The sequence below is a fragment of the Lissotriton vulgaris genome, unplaced genomic scaffold (genome assembly GCF_964263255.1).
Source record: "Lissotriton vulgaris unplaced genomic scaffold, aLisVul1.2 SCAFFOLD_3338, whole genome shotgun sequence".
In the NCBI taxonomy this organism is placed as follows: Eukaryota; Metazoa; Chordata; class Amphibia; order Caudata; family Salamandridae; genus Lissotriton; species Lissotriton vulgaris.
The window spans coordinates 124688-149645 of NW_028251673.1; the positions used below are offsets into that span (position 1 = coordinate 124688).

Here is a 24958-nt window from a genome sequence, read left to right on the forward strand (position 1 = left end):
AGGAAGTGTCCCGTGTCTCTGTGACTTGTACGCCGGAGCAGGTTACCCACGAAGGTTTCAGGTGTTGTGCCCTGGCACCGCTGGGTCCAAAAGAACCCAGTCCTTCAGTTGGCGCCCAACGTGGGGCTGCATCAGTGGTACCGGTCCAAGCCCGACGATCGTGAGGAACTTCGTGTGAAATCTCCGAGGGAAGGTGCACCCCGCTTCATCGATCCTGTTGTCGAAATAAGTGGCCCGAAGACTTTTCCCGCGAAGATTCCCGCCTCCTAACGGCTGCGACGGACTGCTGCCCTGACTGTAGACCTGTTTTGGCGCCTGGCGTAGACCTTGGTATAGCGAGACGATAGACGGGCCTTCCTGAGGACGCCATTGATCTTTGAGTTAAGTATTTGTGGGTCGCTCCCAGAATCCTTGGTTGTAAACACTTTAGCGTGTGTTTTTGTTGTAGACACTTTAGCGAGTGTCTTTGTTGTAAACACTAGTGTTTTTGTTGTATACGCTGTGTGAGTGTTTTTGTCGATGACACTTTGCTAGCGTACTTTGTTGTTGTATTTGTTTGACGACTGCAGCCGCCAAAGACCGAGGGTTTTGTTCTTGCTGGGACTTGGTAAATCCCGTAACCCTTGAAGTTTGTGAAACTCGGCTAGTGTGCAAGATGCCTGGTCGCAGTACTTTGTTCAGTTGCTTTAGACCTTGTGGTGCGGATTCCCTGCTGGAGGACTCGTGTCCGATACCTCCGGTTGGAACTCCTACTTATGACTTATATAGCAAACATGGGCTAGGCCCGATTGCTTTTAACGATTATTGGATAAAATATACAAAGAAAGACGGCGATCTTCGTTGGCCACCTCACGGTAGCTTCGAAGCGTCGATCTTAGATAATTTGGAACTAAAGTTGTTCGAACGTAAATCTAGGCCGGCCATGTTTGATGCCTTTCGGTTGTGGCGCAAAGAAGCCCGACAGAAAGAGATCAGACAGAATAAACGTAGTGAGCGAGATAATGTTGCTACCATAGTGAAGAAAGCTGAGCAGTTTCAGCGTGATAAGGAGGATAAGGATAAGGAAGTGTTTGAGAGACTACAGCGTATGACCATAGATAAATGCTATCCTGCTTTGCCTACGGAGTCGGATAAGAAGGAAGAGGCAGTTGAGGATCCTTTAATGTCCTATCTTATGAAGTCGCCACCTCCGTACGTACAGGGTACCGCAGCTCCTGTGGTCCCTGCCGTACCTGTTCTTCCACCTGTTATTCCTCCACCAGTTCCTCAACCTGCACCCGCTCTTCCGACTATTCCTGCTCCTGTGCCTGCTTCTATTCCTACTGCTCCTCCGCTTCCACATACTCCTGTTCCCGCTACTGCTCACGCTACTGCTCCTGTGTTGTTAACCCCTGTTGTTGCTAATGTCTCTACTCCTTCTCTTGTTAGTCCTGTGTCTTATTCTTGTCCCTCTACTCGTAACCGTAATTCTCCCATTGCGACAAACTTCTTTCAGTCGCTCGGGCCTGTTTTTGGGTCTGCTGGTTTCGATGCACCGCAGAGACGTAGTCAGCTTCCTGGTAATAGAGAACGTGTTGCGCTATATAATATGGCGATGGGTTGGATTGACAACCCACTTAGAAATCCACCCCGAGTTGTTCTTGAAACATTTAGTCAATTCAACATACCGACTCAGAGATATGTGTTTGACGAAATGTGTAAACTCTTACATGATCAGATAGCGGCCGTTGCGCCTGACGAGGTGCTGACCGCCCTGTCTAATCTTCGGCTTCAATTCGCAGCTGGATTGATAGTCGATACTAATGTCCGACGTGCTATTGAGCAGTTACTGTCTTTACGTCCCGCTCCCATTCCCCACGCACTGTTTGTTGAGGATCTTGAACGCCAACAAGCCGAGTCTGGCCAATATCCTATGCGTGAAGTTCCGCCGGTTTGGGTACCCGCTGATAATACTAATGCTAATGCTCCAGTGGCGGCACATTTCCAGAGAGTGTGGATACACCTCCCATGGAAACGATCGGAAGTGCTTCAGGTGAAACAAACTTTGCCCGATCCTCGCAAAAATCCTGCAGGGTATTATAAGGAATTGTCGCAGCTCGTAGATGCTACGGTAATGAATCTTGCCGATATCGACATGTTGTTTGGTAACGTCGTACCGCAACCGGTATGGGCTAAGATTCGTCACCAAGATCACGCAAATGAATTAGGTGGTGATTGGGCTGCCATTACAGCGGCAGACGCTGGACAAGCGGCTGCTACTAAACCCGACCAATTGATTGAACTTCTTCCCCAGCGAATCATTACATTAATGAAAACGCTCATGCCAGCTATGAGGGTGAATTGGGACAAGTTGTCAGCCTGTAAGCAGAAGAAAGATGAGAGTGTTTCAGACTTCTTTACGAGGTTTGAGGAAACATTCGTCGATCATAGTGGACAGGATATGGGTACTGAGGGTGGACAAAGGTTGTTTGTGGATAAATTTGTATCGAACTTATTGCCCGACTTGTGCAATAAATTGAAGAATTCAGAAAGTGCGTGGGCCGTTTCTACCTCAGCTCAGATATTGGCCACGGCACAATATTATGAAAATAGGGAAAAGGAGGAAAATGACCGTGCTGATAAAAAGACGAAAGAGCTGAAAACTAAAGTGTTGTTGCAACAAGCATATCCGCCGCGTTCTAATCAGAATGCGCCTCAGCAGAATAGATCGCAGTCGCAATCGAATCGATCGCAGTCGCGTAATGATTCCTCTTTCCAAAGATCTTCCTTGGGGTACAATCAATGTGCTTATTGTAGACAGGAGGGACACATTAAATTTGATTGTCCTGCTTTAAATGACCGTAATAGTGGTAATTCGTCTAGAGGAGGCCGTGGTGGTTCGCAGAATGCATCACGTGGTAGAGGTCGTGGTGCTCAGAACGACCGCTCTGACAACTCATCAAATTCTAATAACTGTTTCGATCAACGTGGATCATCGCAAGGACGATCTGCGCAGTACAATGTAGACGATTATTACGTCGATCAGGGAACTGACGACAGTAATTACTAGGACAGCCAAAGACAAGGAGAGGGAGTGGTATCAGTTCCGGTTGATCAGAGAGGGCCTTACGTCGCAGTTGCTACATCGGGCGTCGTTGAGCCTTTTCTGTTGGACACTGGTGCAGCGAAAAGTTCTATCATGCATTCGAAACTCCCTGGCGCACCTTTGTCTGGCTTAACAAATGTATCCGTTGGATTCTCTGGCGCCCCCGTTAGCAATCCAGTTTCGCGCCCTTTGCCCCTTAAAATTGGGCCTCGTGAGCTCGAAGCTCCATTGATTTTGACCACTGGTTGTGGCGAAAATCTTTTGGGTCTGGATTTGCTTAAACGTTTGTATGCAACTTTGTATTGTTCTCCTGCGGGTGTACAGCTTACGTTCGGAGAGAGAGTAGTCTCTCCCATGTATTTGTCCCTCGATAAGCTTCCACCGGAATTGGATTCTCTTCCTGCGTCTTTGTGGGCGACGGGTCCAAACGATGTGGGCCTACTTGATATCTCCCCTTATGTTGTTCAGTTGAAATCGAATGTGCGATTGCCACGTATTCCCCAATACCGTATCTCCCTTGATGGTGAACGAGCTTTGTTAGCGATCATCTATGATTTGATCGAGAAAGATGTTATTGAGGAGACTCGGGGAAACGTGTGCAACAGCCCTGTACTGCCCATTCTTAAACGTACTGATCCTACCAAACCGCCTGTTTATCGTTTTGTTATCGATTTACGGGAGGTAAATAAAATTGTGGTTCCTCAATTCCCTGTTGTGCCTGACATCACGGCGCTACTGACTCTGATTCCAGCTACTGCTTCGTGGTTCTCGGTGATTGATTTGAAAAATGCGTTTTTCAGCATCCCGATTGCCGAAGAGAGCAGGGACCTTTTCGGTTTCTCTCTTGGTGGACGTAGCTTCCGGTTCAAACGCGCTCCTCAGGGCTACTGTGAAAGTCCATCGATTTACAGTCAAGCCTTGAAGGGTCAACTGGATGCGTTTAGGTTGCCGGTTGGTGCGGCTCTAATCCAATACGTCGACGACCTATTGGTGGCTGCTGATACTCAGGACATTTGCAAAATTGCCACGGTATCGTTGCTGCAACATCTCTGTGAATTAAATCACAAGGTGTCACCTTCTAAACTCCAATATTGTTGTCGAGAAGTAACCTACCTAGGTCACTTATTGTCAAAGGAGGGAAGGAGATTGACCCCAGAGAGAATTGCAGCGATTGCGCGAATGGCTGTGCCACAAACCCAAAGAGATGTGCGTGCCTTTCTAGGTATCACGTCGTACTGTAGGCAGTGGATTCCTAATTTTTCATTGCTAGCGAAACCATTGGTGGCTCTTACGTGCAAGGATGTTTCAACTCCTTTACCATGGACGGAAGAATGTCAGAAAAGTTTTTCTGAATTACGTGATTCATTGTGTTCGGCTCCTGTGTTAGGTACTCCTGATTATAGCAAACCGTTCACGTTATATGTTCACGAGAGGGAAGGTTGTGCTTTGAGTGTTTTAACGCAACCTTTTGGTGGTAAGCAACGTCCATGTGCATATTTTTCCTCGACCTTAGACCCAGTAGCTAGAGCATTGCCGAGTTGTTTGAGAGCAACTGCGGCAGCTGCGGTCTCCATCCGACAATCAGCAGGATTGGTCATGGATAATATGCTTACGGTGATGGTTCCGCATGCAGTCGACACTCTTTTGAATCGAACGAAAACTCAGCACTTGACGAGTGCGAGGTTGTCTGGGTACGAATTGACGCTCTTGGCAAGCCACATTCAGATAAAACGTTGTAATGTCCTAAATCCGGCAACTTTGTTACCAATTAGTGCAGAGTCAGATGAAGTAGCAGAACATGACTGCTACTTGCGGACAGAGGAGGAAACAAAAGGTCGAGTGGACCTTAAAAACACCCCATTGGAAGACCCTGATGGCACCTTGTATGTGGATGGGTCATGTTTTAAATTGCCGAATGGTGATGTGACTACTGCTTATGCTGTGGTGACGTTGAATACTGTTGTTGAGACTGCGAGATTGAATCAGAATTCTGCCCAAGCTGCAGAACTGATTGCTCTTACTAGAGCATGTGTATTAGCAAAATGGAAACGTGTGAATGTGTACACCGATAGTCAGTATGCTTTCGGTGTAGCGCATAGCTTTGGACGGTTGTGGCGAGAGCGTGGTTTCTTCACGTCACATGGCACGAAAATACAGCATGGCCAGCTTGTGAACGATCTTTTGGATGCATTGACTTTGCCCGCTCAAGTTGCAATTGTTAAGTGTAGTGCGCATCGTAAGGTGACGGATGATGTTGGTCGTGGTAATGCGTTTGCAGATGAGATTGCTAAGGAGACTGCCCGGAACCTTAGCACTCGAATGTATGTGACGAGTTCGGTTAGGTGGCCTACAGAATCGAGTATGTGTGAAAATACCATAGAGAGCGTGAAAGCAATTCAGAATGAGGCCACCGACACGGAAAAGACGAAGTGGAAAGAAAGTACGGGAAGGTTGGATGCGAATGGTTGCTGGATTGATTTGTCGGATCAGAAAAGATGGATGTTACCGGATGCGTATGTACTGGCCGTTGTGACAATGGCACATGGGTCAGCACATATTAGCGCGAAAGGTATTTGCAAGTTGTTGGCTGATGTGTGGAAGAATGATGGTATTACGAAGTGTGCTGAACGTCTGGTGAAGAATTGTATGGTGTGTATAATGTACAATCCTGGCAAAGGAACCCCAACTCCCCCTGGCAGTTTTGCTCCTCCTTCGTATCCCTTTGAGGTGATTCAATTGGACTTCATCCATATGGAGCGATGCAATAACCTGAAATACGTTTTGGTTGTGGTTTGCGCATTCTCCCGATGGATCGAGGCCTATCCCCTCAAAGATAATACTGCTTTGTCTACTGCGAAAATCCTACTGAAGGAATACTTTCCTCGGTATGGAATGCCTAGAGTCGTGTGGTCAGATAACGGAAGTGAGTTTGTTGGAGGTGTGATGAAGAGTGTGTGTAAGGGCCTTGGAATTAATCAAAAATTCCACAGCGCCAATCATCCCCAGTCAGCTGGATTGGTTGAAGGGTACAATGGCACCCTTAAACTAAAATTAGCGAAGATTCAGGCTACGACTGGACTTTCGTGGCCTGACGCTTTGCCTCTAGCACTACTGTCAACTAGGGCGACTGTACACTCCCGAATAGGGCTTAGTCCCTATGAAATAGTGTTCGGCCGTCCTGCTAATGTGTGGGGGGTTCCTAGGCCAGGTATATTCGTTGATCTTGAGTATCCGATGTTGATTGACTACTTACATGACTTGACTGCTAAACTGAGGTTAATTCATCAACAGGTTTACGACGCCTTGCCGACGCAGGCGGAGGGTCCAGGCCACCAGCTCCAGCACGGAGATTGGATAGTTACCCGTAATTTCTCACGCAAGAAGAATCTGGACCCCCGCTTTGTTGGACCTTACCAGGTGCTCCTGGCCACGAGGACTGCCGTTCGTCTTGAGGGGCGGAAGAATTGGGTACATGCTACCCATTGTAAGCGAGTCCCTATTCCTTTGCCGGCAGACCCGTGGGTGAGGAAAGGCATTGCGTCAACAGAAACAGAGACATTGCCGGCGTTTGTACCTTTTAGCGACGCACAGCTTGTTGAAGAACTCTCAGCGCAGCAGAAAGCCACTGTTGGAACATTGTCAGCAAAAGACTCAAGACCAGATCAACCAACTGATCAGCAGGACGCTGTCTCCTCAACGGATCCTTTGTTCGACGAGCAGACACGTCCCGGGAAACATCGATATTCTTTGCGTTCTCGCACTAAGGACAAATAAAATTTTCTTGCTTTGCTGAAATTGATAACTGCAATATCTTCGTTTCCCCTGATCAACTTTGAATATTCGTATCATTGAAACTTGTTTTGTACATGTATCAAGCTTCTACCTTGTATCTTTTTCCTTCCACAGCTGAATTATTGTGCTAAATAAATACATATTGTGTATTGAGGGCCGTAGGGCCGCGCGCGTACGTCCTTCTGGACAGTAGGTCTTGACGCTAGGTTAAAGGCCGTCGGTTCCTAGGAACTCCTGGGGATTGACTATTGCTGCACAGAACGAAGTGCGTCAAGAAACGTTGCGGACGGTCGTAGGGAAATGGCATTTTCGAAGCTGAATGATTTGGAAGGAGCTCAGGCGTACAGAGTCAAACTGCAGAAACTCAGTCGTACTAAATGTTTTGTATTCCAATTGTTTGTACTGTTTTTAACTGCTTCTGCATTCTTGGCGGGTGGGGTGTATTATACTATGTCTTACTACTTACTTGCTACCCCTACCCCTACTCCTTACCCTAACCTTACTTCTACTACTTCCACCGCTTCTCCCCATTCTTTTCACATATTACCGGAACACGAACAGGCTAGACGTGTAGAATTCCGCAACAATTCCTTTATCCAGCTCCTCCACCAGCATCAGTTAGTGGTTAACACTACTAATTGTTGGGTGTGTGGGTTGATGCCACATACTACGGGTAAGGGAATTCCATATCTGGTGTTACCGTATAGTTCCCAAGGGTCAGCTCGAGCATTCCAAACAATGCTTCGAAGCGCACTAGGTTTCCACCCCACTCCAGAACAACGTTCCCCCAACTCTGGTCCTACCTCGTATCAGTGGGTGCTATCGATGGCAATAGAGGATATGGAAGATGAGATCCATGATGCTTTTCTCATCCCTAAAGAAGAGGTACAAGCCTATAGGGTCCTAAGTAGAGGGGAATATAGTATGTTCACTAATGAAAAGCAGCTTAAAAGCTCGTCTCCAATATGGGTCGTACCCCACACTGGTAATCTTTGTCTTGTGGGTCGTGGTTCGCAAGCCTCACTTGGAGCAAGTGCTTGCACTGAAAGTTACGTTCTGCCAATGTCCCCGTCCCCTGTGTTTCTGGCTGCCAAGGGTACGTACTTCATCTGTCATGATCGTGCATACACATGGTTGCCCGCAGACTTCATGGGCTCATGTTTCGTCGCAAATCTGTTGCCTCCGACGTTCACTGTAGATGCCGATTATCATAAGACTAGAGTTGTACGAGGCGTAATTAGCGAAGAGGATACTGCCGGTCAAGAGGCAGGAGACTTTTTCAAGGGTTTCCTCCCGTTTTGGGGACCTATGGTTAATAGTAGGAACCTGAGACATTTGACTCGAGTGGTAGAATCGACAGCTAATGTTACTGCCAGTGCCCTTGGTAATATCACCACAGAACTTCAGGCGGAGAGACTTATGACGTTACAAAACCGTATGGTTTTAGATGTCGTCTTGGCAGATCGCGGTGGGGTATGTAAAGTGATCCATTCGAGCTGTTGCATTTTCATTCCAGATAATGCTCCTACTGTCTATCAAGCCATCTCGAAGTTGCATAAGATCTCCGAATCCATACACGTGGATGTAGGGGATTGGACGCTACTTGGTTGGTTTTGGGGCCTGGTATCGACTTGGGGTTGGAAGATTCTGATGATCATCGGGGTTGTGGTAGTGTTCCTGTTCACGTGTTGCCTTTGCGTGCAGTGTGGTCCTGCCTTATGTGGCCTCTGTGCTACAACGTGTATGAGACAACCACCTGTTACCAAGGGGACTCGGTTGGACAGATCTATGCTACAACGACATCTTGATGGTCTGATGAATATCGAGTATGATTCCGACTAGTGCTTGCCTACATGAGGGCAAAAGGAGCGTCTGAGGTTCCGTGACAATTGTAAGTGGTGTTTTCGACTCGCACGAATATGGTCGAGTCTGGTATCTATGAACCGCAAATGACGAGTTTAGTAAGTGTGCGCAGTTTCGCTGTGCTAACTTAAACCGTTCGTTTGTTATGTGGGTTTCTCATCTGTACCCACGGGTTCCATCTTAGATACGGCATCCATTTTGTCTCTTGCCCTCAAGTAGCCAGCGAACGGACGCTGTCCGCTTCGCGACCCTGGGACTCCCAAGATATTTGCGGAAGACACATGTTCTTTGAAAGTGTCTTTATGACGAGGGGGTTGCTACTGTAAGGCAGGTGGCGCCGCTCGAGGCTCATCTTGCCGCACGGACTTATTGTCTCAGCCGTGCATCTCATTAGGCACGTCCCTTTGATGCCTGTATCTCGTGCTTCCCGACACCTCCCCTTTTACACCCTTTCCGATCTCCCCACTGTCTCCGTCTTCCTCTGCACCTGTCTTCGTTCCTATTTCGATCTACTTTACTGCTGATTGGAATTTGCTAATGGTGGGAAGATGGGTTTTTACAGTTGGGAACCGCCAAATGTTTCCGCACTTATGTTCCGGACCTTATGTGTTTCAAAGTGACCAAAGCGACCCCTCTGGGAGCTAGATGTGGGAACTGGGTTGTAAACTATTGTGTTCAATGTTAGCCTATGGGTAAAAACTGTATAAAAGGAGCGATCCACAAAACCAATTTGAAGCAGTCTCCCCAAGTTGCACGTGTTGTACTTGTCGTGACTTCTGTGTTCCCTGCAGTAAATAAACCTTGACTCTTTGACGCCGAAGGAAGTGTCCCGTGTCTCTGTGACTTGTACGCCGGAGCAGGTTACCCACGAAGGTTTCAGGTGTTGTGCCCTGGCACCGCTGGGTCCAAAAGAACCCAGTCCTTCATTACGGTCCACTAAGTCAAAGGCTGCCCGAAAATCAAAGAAGCAGCAATACATTTTCCCCCTTTGCTCCATTGATTTCCGGGCAAGTGCTCAGAGGGCGAAACAGTGGTCTATGGTGGAATGACCTTCTTTGAATCCCCCTTGTTCAACCGGTACAACTGAGTTCTGGTCTGCCCAATTTTTTAATTTACCTAGAACTATTTTTGCGAAGAACTTCTCCCCAACATCTGTCAAATTAATTAATCTGTAGTTTTTTGGGGTTTGCATATCGCCTTTCTTATGTATGGGCCTTATTATTGCCCCCTTCCAGTTGTTAGGGACCCTCCCAGTATCTAGAATAACTCAGAACATTTAAGCATAGAATTCTGCCCACCAGTCCATCTGGGTTTTGATTATCAGCGCAGGGAGGTTGTCTGGGCCAGCTGCTCTTGTTAAATTCAGAATTTTTATCGCATTTTTCACTTCTGATACCGAGAAGCTGTGTTTTAAATCTGCCACCAGACCACTCCAATCCGGTTGCAATCCCTCTTCTGGATCTCTCCCTGGGCGATGTAAGTCTACCACACAGTTCATTTCGGCCACCAGATGGCCCGCTGCAGAATTAACTAGTTTCCAGAACAGGCGTATGTTCTTTGTTTCTATTGCCTCAAGCAACTTTGACCAACAGTCTTCTTTATACTCTCTTTTTGCCCTCCTAATTAGCATAGTATATTCTCTTTTTAATTTCGTGAGCACCTCACCCCTGCCCTGATCGTGCTTTATGCTTAGACTACGTGCTATTCTCCTCAATTCTCTCTTCTTTTCCAAACATTCCTTCATAAACCACCTTCTTTGTCTCTCCGGCTTTCTTTGGTTCATTTTATCATTTATTTTATCATTCCTCAGTCCATCGCTGAGGGTTTGGACCACTTCTTCAATTTTGCACACATACCAATCTAGGCACTGATCACTTACTGTGCCCAGTTCTAGGTTCTGTTGCAGTTTTACTAGCCGGGCAATATATTCTTCCGTTAGCCTAGTTGTGATTCGCCTGGGGTATCCCACCTGTTGTTAATTAACTTTGGTTCGGGGCTTCAAATGTACCTCAAGGAGTTCCAATTCTAAAAGGTTATGATCACTCCCTTCTCTATTAGAAATCCTAAAATCTTTCATTAATTGGAAACTCGAGGGTGTCGTAAAAACGTAAATCAATTGGACAATTTTGTGAGCCTAATTTAAACGTTTTCTTTGCAGGGCAGTCTAGGGTTGATCTTCCGTTTATGCAAAAGAGGCTTTTAGACCCCAAGTAGTTTCCCATCTGGAAGTCCATAAAAGGGGCTACACAATCTGGGAAAGTTGCTTGTGTTACATCATAAGCCTCCAGCAATTCTTGGAACCAACAATCTTCTTTCTTGGGGTGTAATTTATGATTGAAATCGCCCATTAACATAAACAGATCCATACCATACTTTTCACAATTATATCCATATCTTCTTTAAAATGCCCCATTTCGGCAGCGTATTCCTCTGTAGTACCCCATTGCAAATACACGTTTAAAAGCATTAACATATTCTTTTTATCAATGGCAGATAAAGTTACCCTACATGCAAGCAACCATTTACATTTTACAGGTATTTCAGTCACCTTTTTCACTATTTTAGTTGACAACAATGTCATTATTCCCCCCACTAGGCGGCCAAATCTTTGCTTCTTTGCTAAGTGGTTGAACTGGGAGAAACCGTCGAATGTCGGGGTCTTGCCACATAGCCAAGTTTCCTGGATACAAATGATCTCGGTATTTTTTCCTAAATCCCTTATATTTTCTTGTTTAGATTCATCTCCGAGGCCATTTATGTTCCAGGAAGCTATTCTTACGCCATGCGGCGTACCCTTTACCTATTCGACGTCATCTAACAAGCCTTCCTCCCGACGCCCCTCGATGTATCTGTTTGAGGGACCTACGTGGCTTATATCCTAACTCCAGTTTCCCCACCAATTTTCCACATCTGAGTTGTTTGCTACTATTTTGAAATTTCCCAAGAGAGCTGCTTCCTCTTGATCTTCTTCTGGTCAGTTATCCTTACCTGCCTCTTACTTAAACCTGCATGACACCTTAAAAAGTGTATTCCTTGCTGCTCTATCCCTTATACTTCTAGTTGTACTTCCTCTTTAGATGTTATCCGTATCGCCTTTTTTTGTATCTCACTTGCTGCTTTCTCAATCATAACCTTCACCAGATCCGAGTACATTAATACTCTGGTCACCTCCTTTCCTTCCGTATTTTGCCTAAATCCCACTTGTCTCAAGTCGTTTGATCCTATACCTTTCAAGTTTGGGCACTTGGCAAATACTTGCAGGACCTGTGACCTATTTAGCGGCAACCTCTTACTTAGCTTCTTACCCCCTTTACCGAATGGAATTGGTTCAAAATATAGCCACTTATTCTCTTTAACCTCCTTCCTTACCCCCATTTAATGCCAGATGTAGTATCATGTGGGCCTTATTTTTCTGATTGATTGGTCTACTAGTTCCTAACTCCTGGGTAACCCTGAGTTGTAGACTTCCTCCATAGCTAAGGCCTGGCTGACTACCGGGCTCTTTAGAGTGTGTTGGAGTTTTGTTTCTAACTAGTTTCTTCTGCTTACCTAAACTTCTATCTAAAGGCACGCTTATGTCTTGCTTCTTGGGGGTTTTCTTCCTTGTTATACACCTAGTGTGGCTCAATGATTAGAGCGTCAGACCCTGATGCAGAGGTCTAGCCCGGAACCAGGGTTCAATTCCCCGCCTCGGCGGGTCTTGAGCTCAAAATTCCACTGATCACGGTTGGCCAAGATTGGTGATTCAGTTGTATGCTCTTTGAAAGGTAGGGAGATATTCCCATTCCCATCTCTACTAACACTCTCATTTAGTGGTGTTGCCTCTATTATCTCTATGTCAAGGGCTTTTGCAGGTGAAAAGACTTTTTTAAAATGTTTCCCCACAAATTCTTTTATTGACTTTGAGGCAGTGCTACCCTGTTTTTTGCTAGCAACCATATTTCTCTTTGCTCTTTTCTTTATTCCCTTCTCTGGGTTCAACTCAGGACTCCCTCCACTTTCTTCAGAGAGTCCCGGATTTGCTGGAATTGTTCTTGTCCTCAGATTGTGCCCCAGAATATTTTTAGATTTCTTAGGGGCCATCCCTGCTACTTGGCACTGGGGTTCCAGTCTCCAGGCTCCGCGATATTTTAGTAGAGCTCTTGCTCTTTTGAAGGCTAGGGGGGTGCGGCTGCAATTCAACCAGCTATCTGTCCAGCGGTCTATACTCCAGGCACGCTCAGGCTCTCTCACACTCTCCACTTACCTCTACTGTGCGTGCCAGATTTCCCGAGCCCGAACCCGTGCCTGAATCGCAAAAATGCAGCAAATTGAGCTGCCAAGCCGTCCGGCATTCTGCAGCTGCTGCCGGCCAGCTCTGCTCGTTGTTCTTCCTCGTCTCCTCCCCCTCGCCGGCGTTGTCGTCAGCGCGATAATGCGATGGTGCTGGCGCTTGCACTGACGCTGACGTATGGCGTAGGTGTGGGCGTATGGCTGGGCTACTGCTGCGGGAAGCGGCGGACGGCGTTTCGCACAACAGAGAGTATTCCAGGAAAAAGCTGAATCAGTCCTAATCATAGGGGCGTTCACTAGTGCATGAAGTAACGCTGCAGCACTGATTGTGCCATCCACTTAAGTAGGACTTTAAACATGTCTCAGGTCATTCGCTGCACAGCTTGTGTGTGCAATTTTAAACTGTCATGTCGACCTTGCAAGTTGACCTCCTTGCCAGGCCCAAACTTTCCTTTTTTACTTCATATAGGTGATCCCTAAGGTAGGCCCTGAACAGCCCATGGGCAGGGTGTATTTAAAATGTTGGACAAGTACTTGTAAGCTTCACATGTCCTGGTAGTGAAATGATCTTAAATTTCATTTTCACTACTGCAAGGCCTATTACTCACATAGCATAACATTGGGACTGACTTATTCCATCTTATCAGTAAAGTTCCAATTAGAAAAAGATAGGAAAACCAAATTTAGTGTCTCTGGAATCACAACTTAAAAATACAACTCATGGTGAAATTAGCTTTTAAATTGTAGTTCTGAAAATGCCACTTTTAGAAAGTTGGTATTTTCTTAATTAAACCATTTAGTGCTTTTCTGCTTGTCTCTGGAATACACATCTAGGGTTGATTACAGCTGGCTTCTACACACAAGGAACTGTAGTTGTGATTTCCGAGTCATCTGCATGTTGGCAGGTCCTCCTGTGCAGGAGAGGAAGAAAAAGCAGGAAGGAACTGACACTCTGCACCTGAAAGGGATAGGTCCTGTCCCCACACAAAGTACTGCATATCCTCTGGAAGTGAGTCTAGAGGCAGGGCTGGAATGGCAGGGTCTTTTGCACTTCAAAGCATCTGTTTGAAGTTTCCCTACTTCAAAGGCCAAATGGCCTATAAGTATTGGGCCTCTCACCCTACCAATACAGAACACTGCTGGAACTGAGGACATTCTACCAGGAAGAAGTGCTGCTGTGCTGTAGGAGGGACCACCACTCTGTTAATCTGCTTTGATATGTTGGCCTGCTGCTTCTAGACTAGTAATGAGAAGGACCTGCTCTCGAAATTCTTGAACCTAGTTTCTCTAAGGGCTTGTTGGCGTGCCTCCTGTTGCTGGAGTCTCGGGGATTTATTTATTTATTTATTTATTTATGGGCTTATATAGCGCTATGAATAAACTCCCTAGGGAGTATCTCTGCGCTGTAACTGCCAGTGCAGAGCTGAAAAAGGAGCACATAGTTAAAAAGTACTGTGAACAAGGAAACAATTTAAAATGAACCAAACAAAAACGTTTTTAAATGTTTTCTGAATTGACAGTGGTCATTACATTGCCTTAATGACAACGGAAGTGAGTTCCACAATTTGGGACCTACGACAAATGATGCTCTACCACCCAACCTGGTTTTCGTGATCTTAGGAACATTTAGTAGCAATTGGTCACTAGATCTAAGGGCACGGATGGGAACATAAGGAATAAATTTGTTCGCCAAATACTCAGGTCCCAATTGGTTGAGGCCCTTGTGTATAGTACAGCAAGTCTTAAACTTCACTCGTTGACGTATTGGCAACCAGTGAAGCTCATGAAGTAACGGTCCGGAGGGGGATCTAGGGGGTGCATTTAGCACCAGCCTAGCTGCCGTATTTTGCACCACCTGCAAACGGTCCAAAACCTCCTCATTTGCACCTGCCAGGAGCCCGTTACAATAGTCAAGCCGACTAATGATCAGAGCCTGAACCAGAGTTTTCCTATGAAAGTCAGGGAGGAAAGGGAAGATTTTACGAAGAAGGCCAATCACATGAAAGCAAGATCCTACAGTGATGTTAACGTTTTGCTTCATGGTTAGCTCTGGTTCAAGTCTGACGCCCAAGTTCTTGACCATTGTTTTTGGCACAGGGACCGGCCCCAAATCAGAGGGCCACCATTCAGGGGACCATTGAATCCTGGCTTCACCAAAGAGCATCACCTCTGTCTTTCCAACATTGCATTGTAAAAAGTTGGATGACATCCACCTTGCAACTGCCTTCATCCCATCGGAAAAAGATTGTAAAATATCCGGGGTAAGAGTTTTAAAAGGGAAGAGCAGCTGCGTATCGTCTGCGTAGGACACTGGACAAAAACCAAAAGCTCTAGTAACATCTGCCAAGGGGGCCACATAGGTGTTAAATAGCGTTGGGCTCAAACATGAGCCCTGTGGAACCCCCTTGGAAATGCTAACTTCCTCCGATTTAAAGTCACCCATGGTGACAGATTGGGTGCGATTGGAGAGAAAGCTTCTGATCCAGTCCAGTGCCCTTCCGCGGATTCCACTCGCAGACAGTCGTTCGATCAAGATGGTGTGGGAAATCGTATCGAACGCTGCCGATAAATCCAGTAGCACCAGGACAACAGAATAACCTCTGTCCTGGTATAACCGTAGATCGTCAGTTACCGACATTAAAGCTGTTTCAGTACTAAATTTAGGTCTGAAACCTGACTGCGAGGGATCGAGACTACCAGAGTGTTCTAGGTAGGTAGATAGGTGCTTATTGGTGTGCTTTTCGATGATTTTCCTTAGGAAAGGTAGAAGGGAAATAGGCCTCAAGTTGGACATGTTAGACCAAGGAATGGATGTATTCTTCCTAATAGGTCTAACTAGGGCTTTTTTCCAGGCCAATGGGACCACTCCAGATGCAAGTGATAGGTTTACCAGTCTCTGCACATCAGGACCTAGTAAACTCCCCAGCGGACCCATAAGTCTGGCTGGTAGTAAGTCTGCCGGGCTTCCACTTTTAATATCAGAAAATAATTTCTGAACTTCCAGCAATGATATTTCAGGGAATTCGTTAAAAGCACAAGTATTAATAGGAGTTGTCAGGATAGGGGTCCAGATATCTGGGCTAGTTAAGTCAGGACCTAGTGCTTTTATTTTATCATAAATGGCATCAATTTTCTCTGAGAAAAAACAGGAAATACTGTCACACAGGGGTTGTGAAGCCATGTCAGCACTTTCACAAGCTGTTGGTTTTATGAACGTGTTGACAATTTGATATAAAACTTTAGAATCATTACCAGCAGCATCTAACTGAGTAGTAATATGGTTTTTCCGTGCTAGCCGTAAGGCTTTGTGATAGATGTTGAGGTTGATTCTATAATAGTTTTTATCTTCCTCCCTGGCAGATTTTCTCCATGTTTTTTCCGACTTTCTAGCCAAGCGTTTAAGATTACGTAATTCCTCTAAGTACCAGACCTCCTGTTTTCTGGCAAATCTAGGTTTAAAGTTTTTATCGGGGCAATATGCTGTACTGCAGCATCAACTGCATGCTCCCAATTTAAAAGGGCAATGTCAAAAGGGATATCAAATACTTCAACTTTCATCTTCAACCCAGCACCTGGACTCTACTTGCTGTAAGTCTTCCTTTGCCAAAAGGTGCCAATCCACTCTAGGGCCCCTGGAAGGGAGTTTAAAGTGCTGCATTTGGCAAGAACCTGCGCATCGGAATTGAACCAACGCATTGCCTACTGTGAGATCGGTATCGACTCATCACTACCACTGCAAGGTCTGGAACTGGTGCATCGCACTCGGCACCGCTGCAGCGCCTCCCGAATCACAGCATCAGGAACCAATGCATCGCCATCACCTCGTCAAGAAGATCGATGTATTGCCTCCAGCATGAATTAACCCTTCGCATCGCCTTCAGAACTACAGCACTCCAGAATTGGAGTTTCGTCCACAGAACTGACACATCACTATTACTGCGTGGAGAAATCCGTTGCAACCTCAACTACGTGGAAAGCATTAATGTATAGCATCACACATTTCATACTGCGACAAGGATTAGGGGAGTTTTGCTCAGCGGGCCAGCTTGGGTCCTGTAACCGGACTATGCCTCATAGTGGACAGCCTGAACTCTTGACTTTATCCCGGTGGAGCACAACCCTGTTTAACCCTTTAGGCACAATTTGCATCTAAGCGCTATTTTGACACGTATTCGTTAAAATTTCATTTTTGTAGTTTTGGTCTTGTTTTGTTCAGAATATAATAATCTATTTTTTAAACAATTGTGGAGTCCTTTTGCAGTGTTTTCATTGTGTAACTGTCTGATGTGTTGCACAAATGCTTTACACATTGCCCCTTAAGGTAAGTCTGCCTGCTCTGTGCCAAGCTATCAGAGGGTGAGCACTGGTTAATTGTTGCTGTGTATCCGACTTACCTGGACTAGGATTGTGGTTCCTGCTTAGAAAGGTTGCATACTATGCCAATCAGAACCCCAATTTCTAACAACACTCAATGGTCCACACGGTATCTACGATGTCAACTCAGAGTTTGATTCCTTTGTTAAACCATTAAATGTACTATATCCAATTTGAATTTGCACCTTTAATCTTATCCTCCAGACACTTTTCTAGGTCTCCGTTTTAACACTTCTTAGTACTGACTATGTGTACTTTACTTGAGCTATGATAGAGCAGCACCCATCAAGTACTTATTAGGTTCACTTTGGGGTTTGATATCTGTTGAAAAATGGCCCTCTCTGCAGAGTCACTCCAAAGTTTTGCCTTTCTCCTCCACTTTTCCTGACCTCGTTTTTGTTGGCTTTAGGACTCTGACCACTTTACCATTGCTAACCAGTGCTAAGGTGCATGTGGTCTCTTCACTAAGCATGGTAATATTGGCTCATACTCAATTGTCATATTTAATTTACTTATAAGTCCCTAGTAAAGTACACTGCTTGTGCCACCCACTTAAGTAGCTCTCAATCCATGTCTCAGGCCTACCATTACAGAGCCGGTTTGTGCAGTTTAAACTGCCATTTTGACGTGGTGAAATAAACCTCTTGCCAGGCCCGAACCTTCCCTTTTTATAGATATAAGTCACCCCTAAGTTAGGCCCTGGACAACCCAGAGCAAAGAGCAGGGTGCAATGTATTTCAAAGTCAGGACATTTACTTTTAAGTTTTACTTGTCCTGTTAGTGAAAATCTCTCATAGTCATCTTTCAGTACAGCACGTCTATCTCTCTCATAGGATAACATTGGAATTATCTTATTATATTTTATAGGTGTAATTTACAATTGGGAAGAGACCTTCAAGTCTGGTGTCTCTAGAATCACTATTTAAAATCACAACTTATTGTGAAGCCGGATTTTAGATTGCAATTCTGAAAATGCAACTTTTAGTAAGTTGGCATTTGTATACTGTAGTCATTTGATGCCTGCTGCCTGTCTCTGATCACATGTCTGAGGTGTGTGACAGTTGGGCTTTGTGTACTCCTCCTAGACAGCCACACACAATGGGAGCTTAGGTGTGAGTTGATGAGCCATCCTGGGAGGATGGGAGGGAGGAGCTCGGCACAGTCTCAATCACACATGAATAAGCTGTGTGCTGTCTACACAGAAAGTGCTGCATAACCCCCTGTAATGAGTCTGGATCCCGGGCAATAAGGGCAGGGGCTCTGTGCACTTCGACTGCACGTCTATCAAGCTCCCCCACTTCAAAGGTATAGCTGAGCATAAGCACTGGACCTCTGACACCACCACTTCAGTACACTTCTGGACCTGTAAAGACTCTGCCAGGAAGAAGGAATGCTGTGCTCATGAAGGACGGCCACTCTGCTGAACTACTTCTTAGCTGGACTTCTGCCCTGCTGCTGATTTGCTGCCTGCTGTACACCTCCATGGGTGGGAAGGACTGGACCAGCAATACTTGAACCCAGAGTGGCTCCAAGAGCTAGCTGGCTGAACTCTTGATCTGATGTTCAGGGTCATAAAAGACTTGCAGCTTCTGCACCTAGACTCTGCTATCTGGAATCTGCCCTGCCATTTAATGGCCCCCAGTCATGGGCCCTTGGAAGTGGACCTCAGGTGCTTTCTCAAGAAAAACCCATGCATCCTCTGTCACACTGGTGCATCCCTCCTATTGCATGGATTGGAACCGACACATCGCTCCTGTTGCATCACTTGAACTGGAACATCGCTTCTGCTGTATGGATCGGCCCAACGCATCGCCTTCGGAACCACCACTGCAAGATGCTCTTCTCGGTGCAAGGTTTTGGCATCTCCATCGTTGGTATCCTCGACAAGTAGTTTTCACATCACAGCACTTCGCTCATGGGAGCTGACGCATCGCTGGTGCTGCGTAGATCAGGATCGGCACATCGCTACTGCTGCCTGGATTAGCACAGATGCATCCCTCCAGCTGCACCCCTTGTCCTCGAACTCGATGCAGCCAGGATCGAGGTACTTTTGTTCAGCGGGCCTCACTGGGTTCCTGTATCCGGCCCCTGCTTCATCGCAGTTGGCCTGAACTTTTGACTTTGCCCTGGTCTAGCTCGACCAGATCTCCCAACTAAGCCCTTATTGTTTCTAAGTGCTATTTTGCAGTGCATTTAAAAGGCATGTTAGGGCGTGTACAGTTGTGTTTTACATGCCCTGGTAGTGAAATACTTCTAATTTCATTTTTCGCTACAGCAAGGACTATCTTTCCATAGGTTAACATGGGGATTGCCTTGATATATATTTTAAGTGTAATTTTCCATTGGGAGTCGATAGAGATATGAAGTTTAGGGTCTCTGGAATACATCATTTAGTAAAGTTGTTTTTTAAATTGCTTGTCTGAAAATGCCACTTTTAGAAAGCATGTTGTAAGATACTACAGGAGTATAACCCGTCAAATTATATGATGCCTTGAGCACTTTTGAAAAAAACGTATTGAGTCTCCTTGTTTCTGTTCGCGTAATGCTTTTTGCATACTTGTTTAATCGCCTTTTTAAAAATACCAGTTGGGATATTGTTTGTCTATACTTTTAGAAAGCGGTCATGTTCTTGCCAAACTATTCTGTGCATCATATTCTTAACCAGCCACTCACCTTGTCTGCGCCTGTTCTCATCTTTGATTTTTGACGCATCTACGGTACTTTTTGCTAAATAAACGCATCCACTGATTTATATGGACTAAACTGGCTTAATCTTTTAAAAGTGATATCTAGACTTGTGTATGTTGGATGTTTGTCTTTTTGGTCTTGTTTTATTTAGATACATATTGGCTATTTTTCTAAACTGGTGTGGAGTCCTTTTGTTGTGTTTTCACTGTGTTACTGTGTGTGTGTACAAATACTTTACACATTGCCTCTGAGGTAAGCCTGACTGCTTGAGGCACATTATCAAGGTGGTGAGCAGGGATTATCTTAGTTGTGTAACTTACATACCTTGACTAGAGAGAGGGTCCCTACTTGGTGCATACCACTGTCAACTAGAGAACCCATTTCTAACATTGGTGGTCAGGAGGATTGGATTTGTATTTGTGCATTGCATACAGTGATTGGTGTACGTTATTTCCATATCGCAGACCATTATGTAACCACAAACTGTTTTTCCTGTTGGTCTTTTTGCCTTCTTGATTTTTTGCAATTTCTGAGTTCTGTGCCACAATCATCTCTCAGGCTGGGGAGCCATCAGCTGTAGTAGCAGATTTTTTATTTGAGGAGAAGAGGTTGAAAACCTACACAGTACAACTCAAACAGATCTGTAGAGACCCCAAAGTTCAGTTTAAAGGCATCGCTAGAAAGGAGGAGCTACAAAAAACTCTGGTAGACTGGTTGGAGGCCAGAGCAGCAGGTGAGCACACAGAAACTGGGAATTATATTGTGGCCTTGGATGAACAGAGCCTGCATGGGGGTTTTGGAGTACAACCGGATCTGCCTATGGGGAGAGCACCCTCCAGGGCAAGCAGCATCCAAGGCCTGTCCCCAGAGGAGATGGAGGACTGACAGGAAGCCAGAAAACACACATTGGAGCTAGAAAAGCTCAAGATGGAAAAGGAGAAAGCCGTAGAGGAGAAGAAATTGGCCATAGAAGAACAAAAATACATTTAGCTCATGAGCTGAGCTTAAAGGAGCTGCATTTGAAAGGCAGGTCCAGCACAGATGGCGGTAGCAATTTTAAAGTGTAGTCTGATTTTAAAGTGCATATATCTAAGAACCTGGGGGAAAAGTATATACAGGAGGATGACATGCATAGGTGGTTTCAAGGTTATGAGTCAGCTTGCCACATGCACCGGGTCACTGACACCGATTGGGGGGCGGGTTTGTTGAACTATTTTACAGCAGTGGGAAGGGACACATTGTTGGCACTAGGGACCCCAGTTAGCTTACCTATCCTGTTATGGTCTTACCCCAGAGCGATACAGGGACACGTTTAGGCAGAGCAGGAAACTTGACCCCCAAACATGGCTTAAGTGTGTTGATACTTTTTGCAGAGCACAGGATGGTTGGGTGAAGAGCAGTAAGGTACAGATTACATGGGGCTGTACAATTTGTTTGTATGGGAGCACTTGTCTAGTCTGTGTTTTGCAGAGCTGTGCCTGCACTTGATGAACAGCAAGGTTACTGACCTCAGGAAGCTTGCTCAGGAGTCAAACTGTGGGATGAGTACCAGGGTACACAAGAGGTTGTATGTGGTAGATCTAGTCAAGAAGGGTGGCTCAGGCTCCCCCCAGCAGAGTCAGGGGGAGGTCTAGGGAGACACAGACAGGTCATAGGATAAAGGGGGAGAAAATGGGTCCCAAGTCCCTTCTGACAGGAAGGTGGGAGGTTCTAATGGGTAATGGCCCTGGGCTCCTGATTTTCAACCCCTCTGCTTTGAGTGTTCCCAGCTAAGACTCAAGAAAGGGGACCCTGCCTGTCCTAGAAAACCATCCACTGGTGGTACCTCTACAGGAGTGGCCAATATGGCATTAGGGGGAGGTAGTCCCCAGGGGTACGTCATGGACCATGCCATAATCTCCCTTAGTTGGGAGGTGAACTCAGAGGGTGAGTTGGTGATCCCAGAGGGTAGGAGTTTTTTTTTTTACATTGTCTGAAAATGCCACTTTTAGAAAGTGGGAATTTTCTTCAATGAATTGCTGGAAAAATCCAATGCAGCGCCTTCATCGCTGCTACAGAACTGACGTAGCTCCTGCTTCGCCGCTGTGAATAGACGTAGTGTGTCCGGATTTTCAACGCATTATCCCTGGGCACCAATTTCTTCATCAACACCACCGTAAGGAACTTTGCCTAGCGGGCACTGTCCACCAAATTAGGATGTGGGTAAACAAAGGCCTTTCCATGGCGGCGATGTCACCATGGAAAGGCTGGAAGGAATTGGGTTTGGGGGTCCGTTGTGGACCCCCTTGTTGGGGGTGGGAAGATGTTGGTGCACTGGGGGGCTACCCATGGTACCCCCCATGGGTACCCCCATGCATTTCCCTGCACTGCGTGGCAGGCACTGTGTGGTTCCTGCCACGCAGGGCCGTTTTCACATTGCGAACGGTGCTGCAATGTTCAAGGCCCTGGATGCGCCCGCCAGTTTGGCTGGTGCATCCTAATATGTGTGGTGTGACCGCTGGACATCTGGCAGGTGGTCCCTGCACCGCAACTATGGCTGGCGGTCTGATATCCACCGCCATCGTAATGAGCCATCGTAATGAGCCCCTAAGTACCCAGACGGAACCACCTGTTCTTAATGGAAGGGCCCAAAGCTGTGGTTCAGGAGGCCAAACTCCCCAAGTCCCCTTCCCATCATTGATGATGATTTTGCCCCTTGCTGCCAGCTCACCCACTGCAAAGCAAAAGAAGCGAGGTAAACAACCTAAATCAAGAATCATCATGGCTGATTTCCCGATTTTGCATTCTTGTGACTTTTCTTGCTTTTCCAATGGACCTTGACATTAATGACCTCTTTGCCCCATTGTCAACTCCTTCAAATTGTTTTTGTCCCCCAGCCTTTCACCAATGCTTGCTCGCTTGTATGCCATCAAAATGTTGATGTCTGAGGTCATGGGTTTGGAGATGAAGCATGATGTAGGGAGAAATCCAACTCCACCTCTTAAACTGTGCCTACACAATCTGCAGTCCCTACAGGCACAAATACGATCCAATCCCATTCCAGTATCTCTTCGCACCAAACACTGTTTAGGCCTTCCTCTGAGGCACCTTCAACTCATAACCCTCCAGAGTCCCTCCAACATCTAGTTCTTTGGCTGCCTGCCAAACTTTGCCAGCCTTGGTCATTCTCAGGGGCAGCTCACTGGTGTGTCAACAATCCCTTCTTGCCTGTCCCTACGTTATGGCCTTAACAAACATACCAAGAATTGAACCACAGTAGAATGGCAGCACCAAACAGTTAATAAACAAAGCCCCCTATTGGCTACATTCTCATCTTCTTTGCAAAGGCAGCTTGTTTCCAGATTGTCTGAACATACTCTATTCTGTGTCCAACAAATAATCGATTTTCTGTTCTATTTTGGGAATGTGGCCTCGACCAATTGAAAATCCACTCACTGCAGCCTAGTGCCATTTATGGCATTGAGGTTAAATATGGAGTGTCCACCGGGGGCGTGGCTAGCAACATGGCCGGGTAGAACGTGAGCGCTGCAGCTCCAGCTACCGGCAGAAATCCGACGAACTTACAGGCGACCCTGGACCCAGACAAAGGCGTCCGGCAACCTTTCACGGTCCCTGCATCCCCTGATCGTGGATTGAAGCCGATCAGGATTGTCGACGCTCCGCTTCGGAGGTGAAAAACGGCGGGTCTGGTGTCAGGCGCGCGGCCTGGGATGGCGCTGGCTTCGTGTCCCTGGGGCTGACGCTGCAGACCAGGCCCGACGAGCTACGGGGTCTACAGCTGCCTGGACTGTGGCGGCCCCCCGTCCGGACTGACCCGGCGGGGGTTGCTGGGGCATTGTGCGACCTGGACGACGTCGGACAAAGACGGCGAGACTCCGCCTTCGGCCCTGAGGCCCCCGTAGGGGGCCGGCTGCGAGAGACTACGCGAGCGCCGGGGATCGGACTTGCACCACAGGTCTCTGCTGTGGCGTGACGCAGCCTTCCTGAACGTCGGCCTTGGAGAGGTGGGCACCTGGAGAGTGACGGCGGCCTGAAGGGGCGGAGGAGCCGGCAGCATTGAGGTATCGGATCGGCTAGAGGTGGATTTCCCTAGAGGATTCTCTCGCAGTCTGCATGTGGACCCTGGGGGCCGTGCTGTAACATTACAAGGTTGGGAACCCTCTCCCCATCACCACTGTGTATGGGACAGCTGAGGTCTGCAACCAGAGCAGCCACGTGTGAAGAGGCCCCTGAGGGGCTAGATTGGCAGAGGCCTGTGCATCCTAGGTCCGGCGGCCTGAAGGACCTTTAGCCTTGCAATATACCGCATCACCTGAGCCTGGGGGCTGGTGGGCATACCCCCGCTTCTTGACGGCACTACAGCCCTGCCTTGGGGGAGGCCAGAAAGGGCGCTCAGCGGAGCCAAGGAGGGCGAGTGTGGCCTAGAGTGCTGACCAGCCTTAACAATTGGATGGAAGAAGAGTGCTGGGGCTCCCCTCCCCCTTGGCAGTAGGCGCGGGGAAGTTGGCTGTGAAGAGAGGAGTACTACGGCACTACCGGCAGGACCAGGCAGAGACACTTGAAGGAAACCGCCTGAAGACGACGCGGGAGGTGGATGATGGTGAGAGCGCCGAGGACACTCCGGAAGTGTGGCTCGGAGATCAGAGAGTTGGGTGCAGGAGCGCTGCCCACAATAGGCAAGAAGCAGGGCACCCTGGACAGGTATGCCATGGCCCCGTCGTCGTCGGCGGAACTGAATGGGCGAGTGCAGACACGGCCCTCTTGATGAATGCGATACAGGCGTCCCGCGAGGCCCTTGAGAACAAGATCGGGGAGGTGGGGACGGAGGTGACGCTCCTCCGACAAGATCTTCGTAACTTGGCTGAGAATGTGACGAACACGGAG

The 24958-nt window shown here is 47.0% G+C and overlaps 1 protein-coding gene across 1 annotated transcript in view; it reads right to left on the reverse strand.

The window, feature by feature from the left end:
* The window catches only part of LOC147662812 (E3 ubiquitin-protein ligase TRIM17-like), a 113169-nt gene extending 89930 nt beyond the window's left edge, over positions 1 to 23239 (reverse strand). The window contains exon 1 of the mRNA XM_086950896.1: positions 23162 to 23239. Within this exon, the coding sequence (XP_086807022.1) occupies positions 23162 to 23239 (78 nt within the window). The remainder of the gene's footprint in view (positions 1 to 23161) is intronic.
* Positions 23240 to 24958: the final 1719 nt, after the last annotated feature.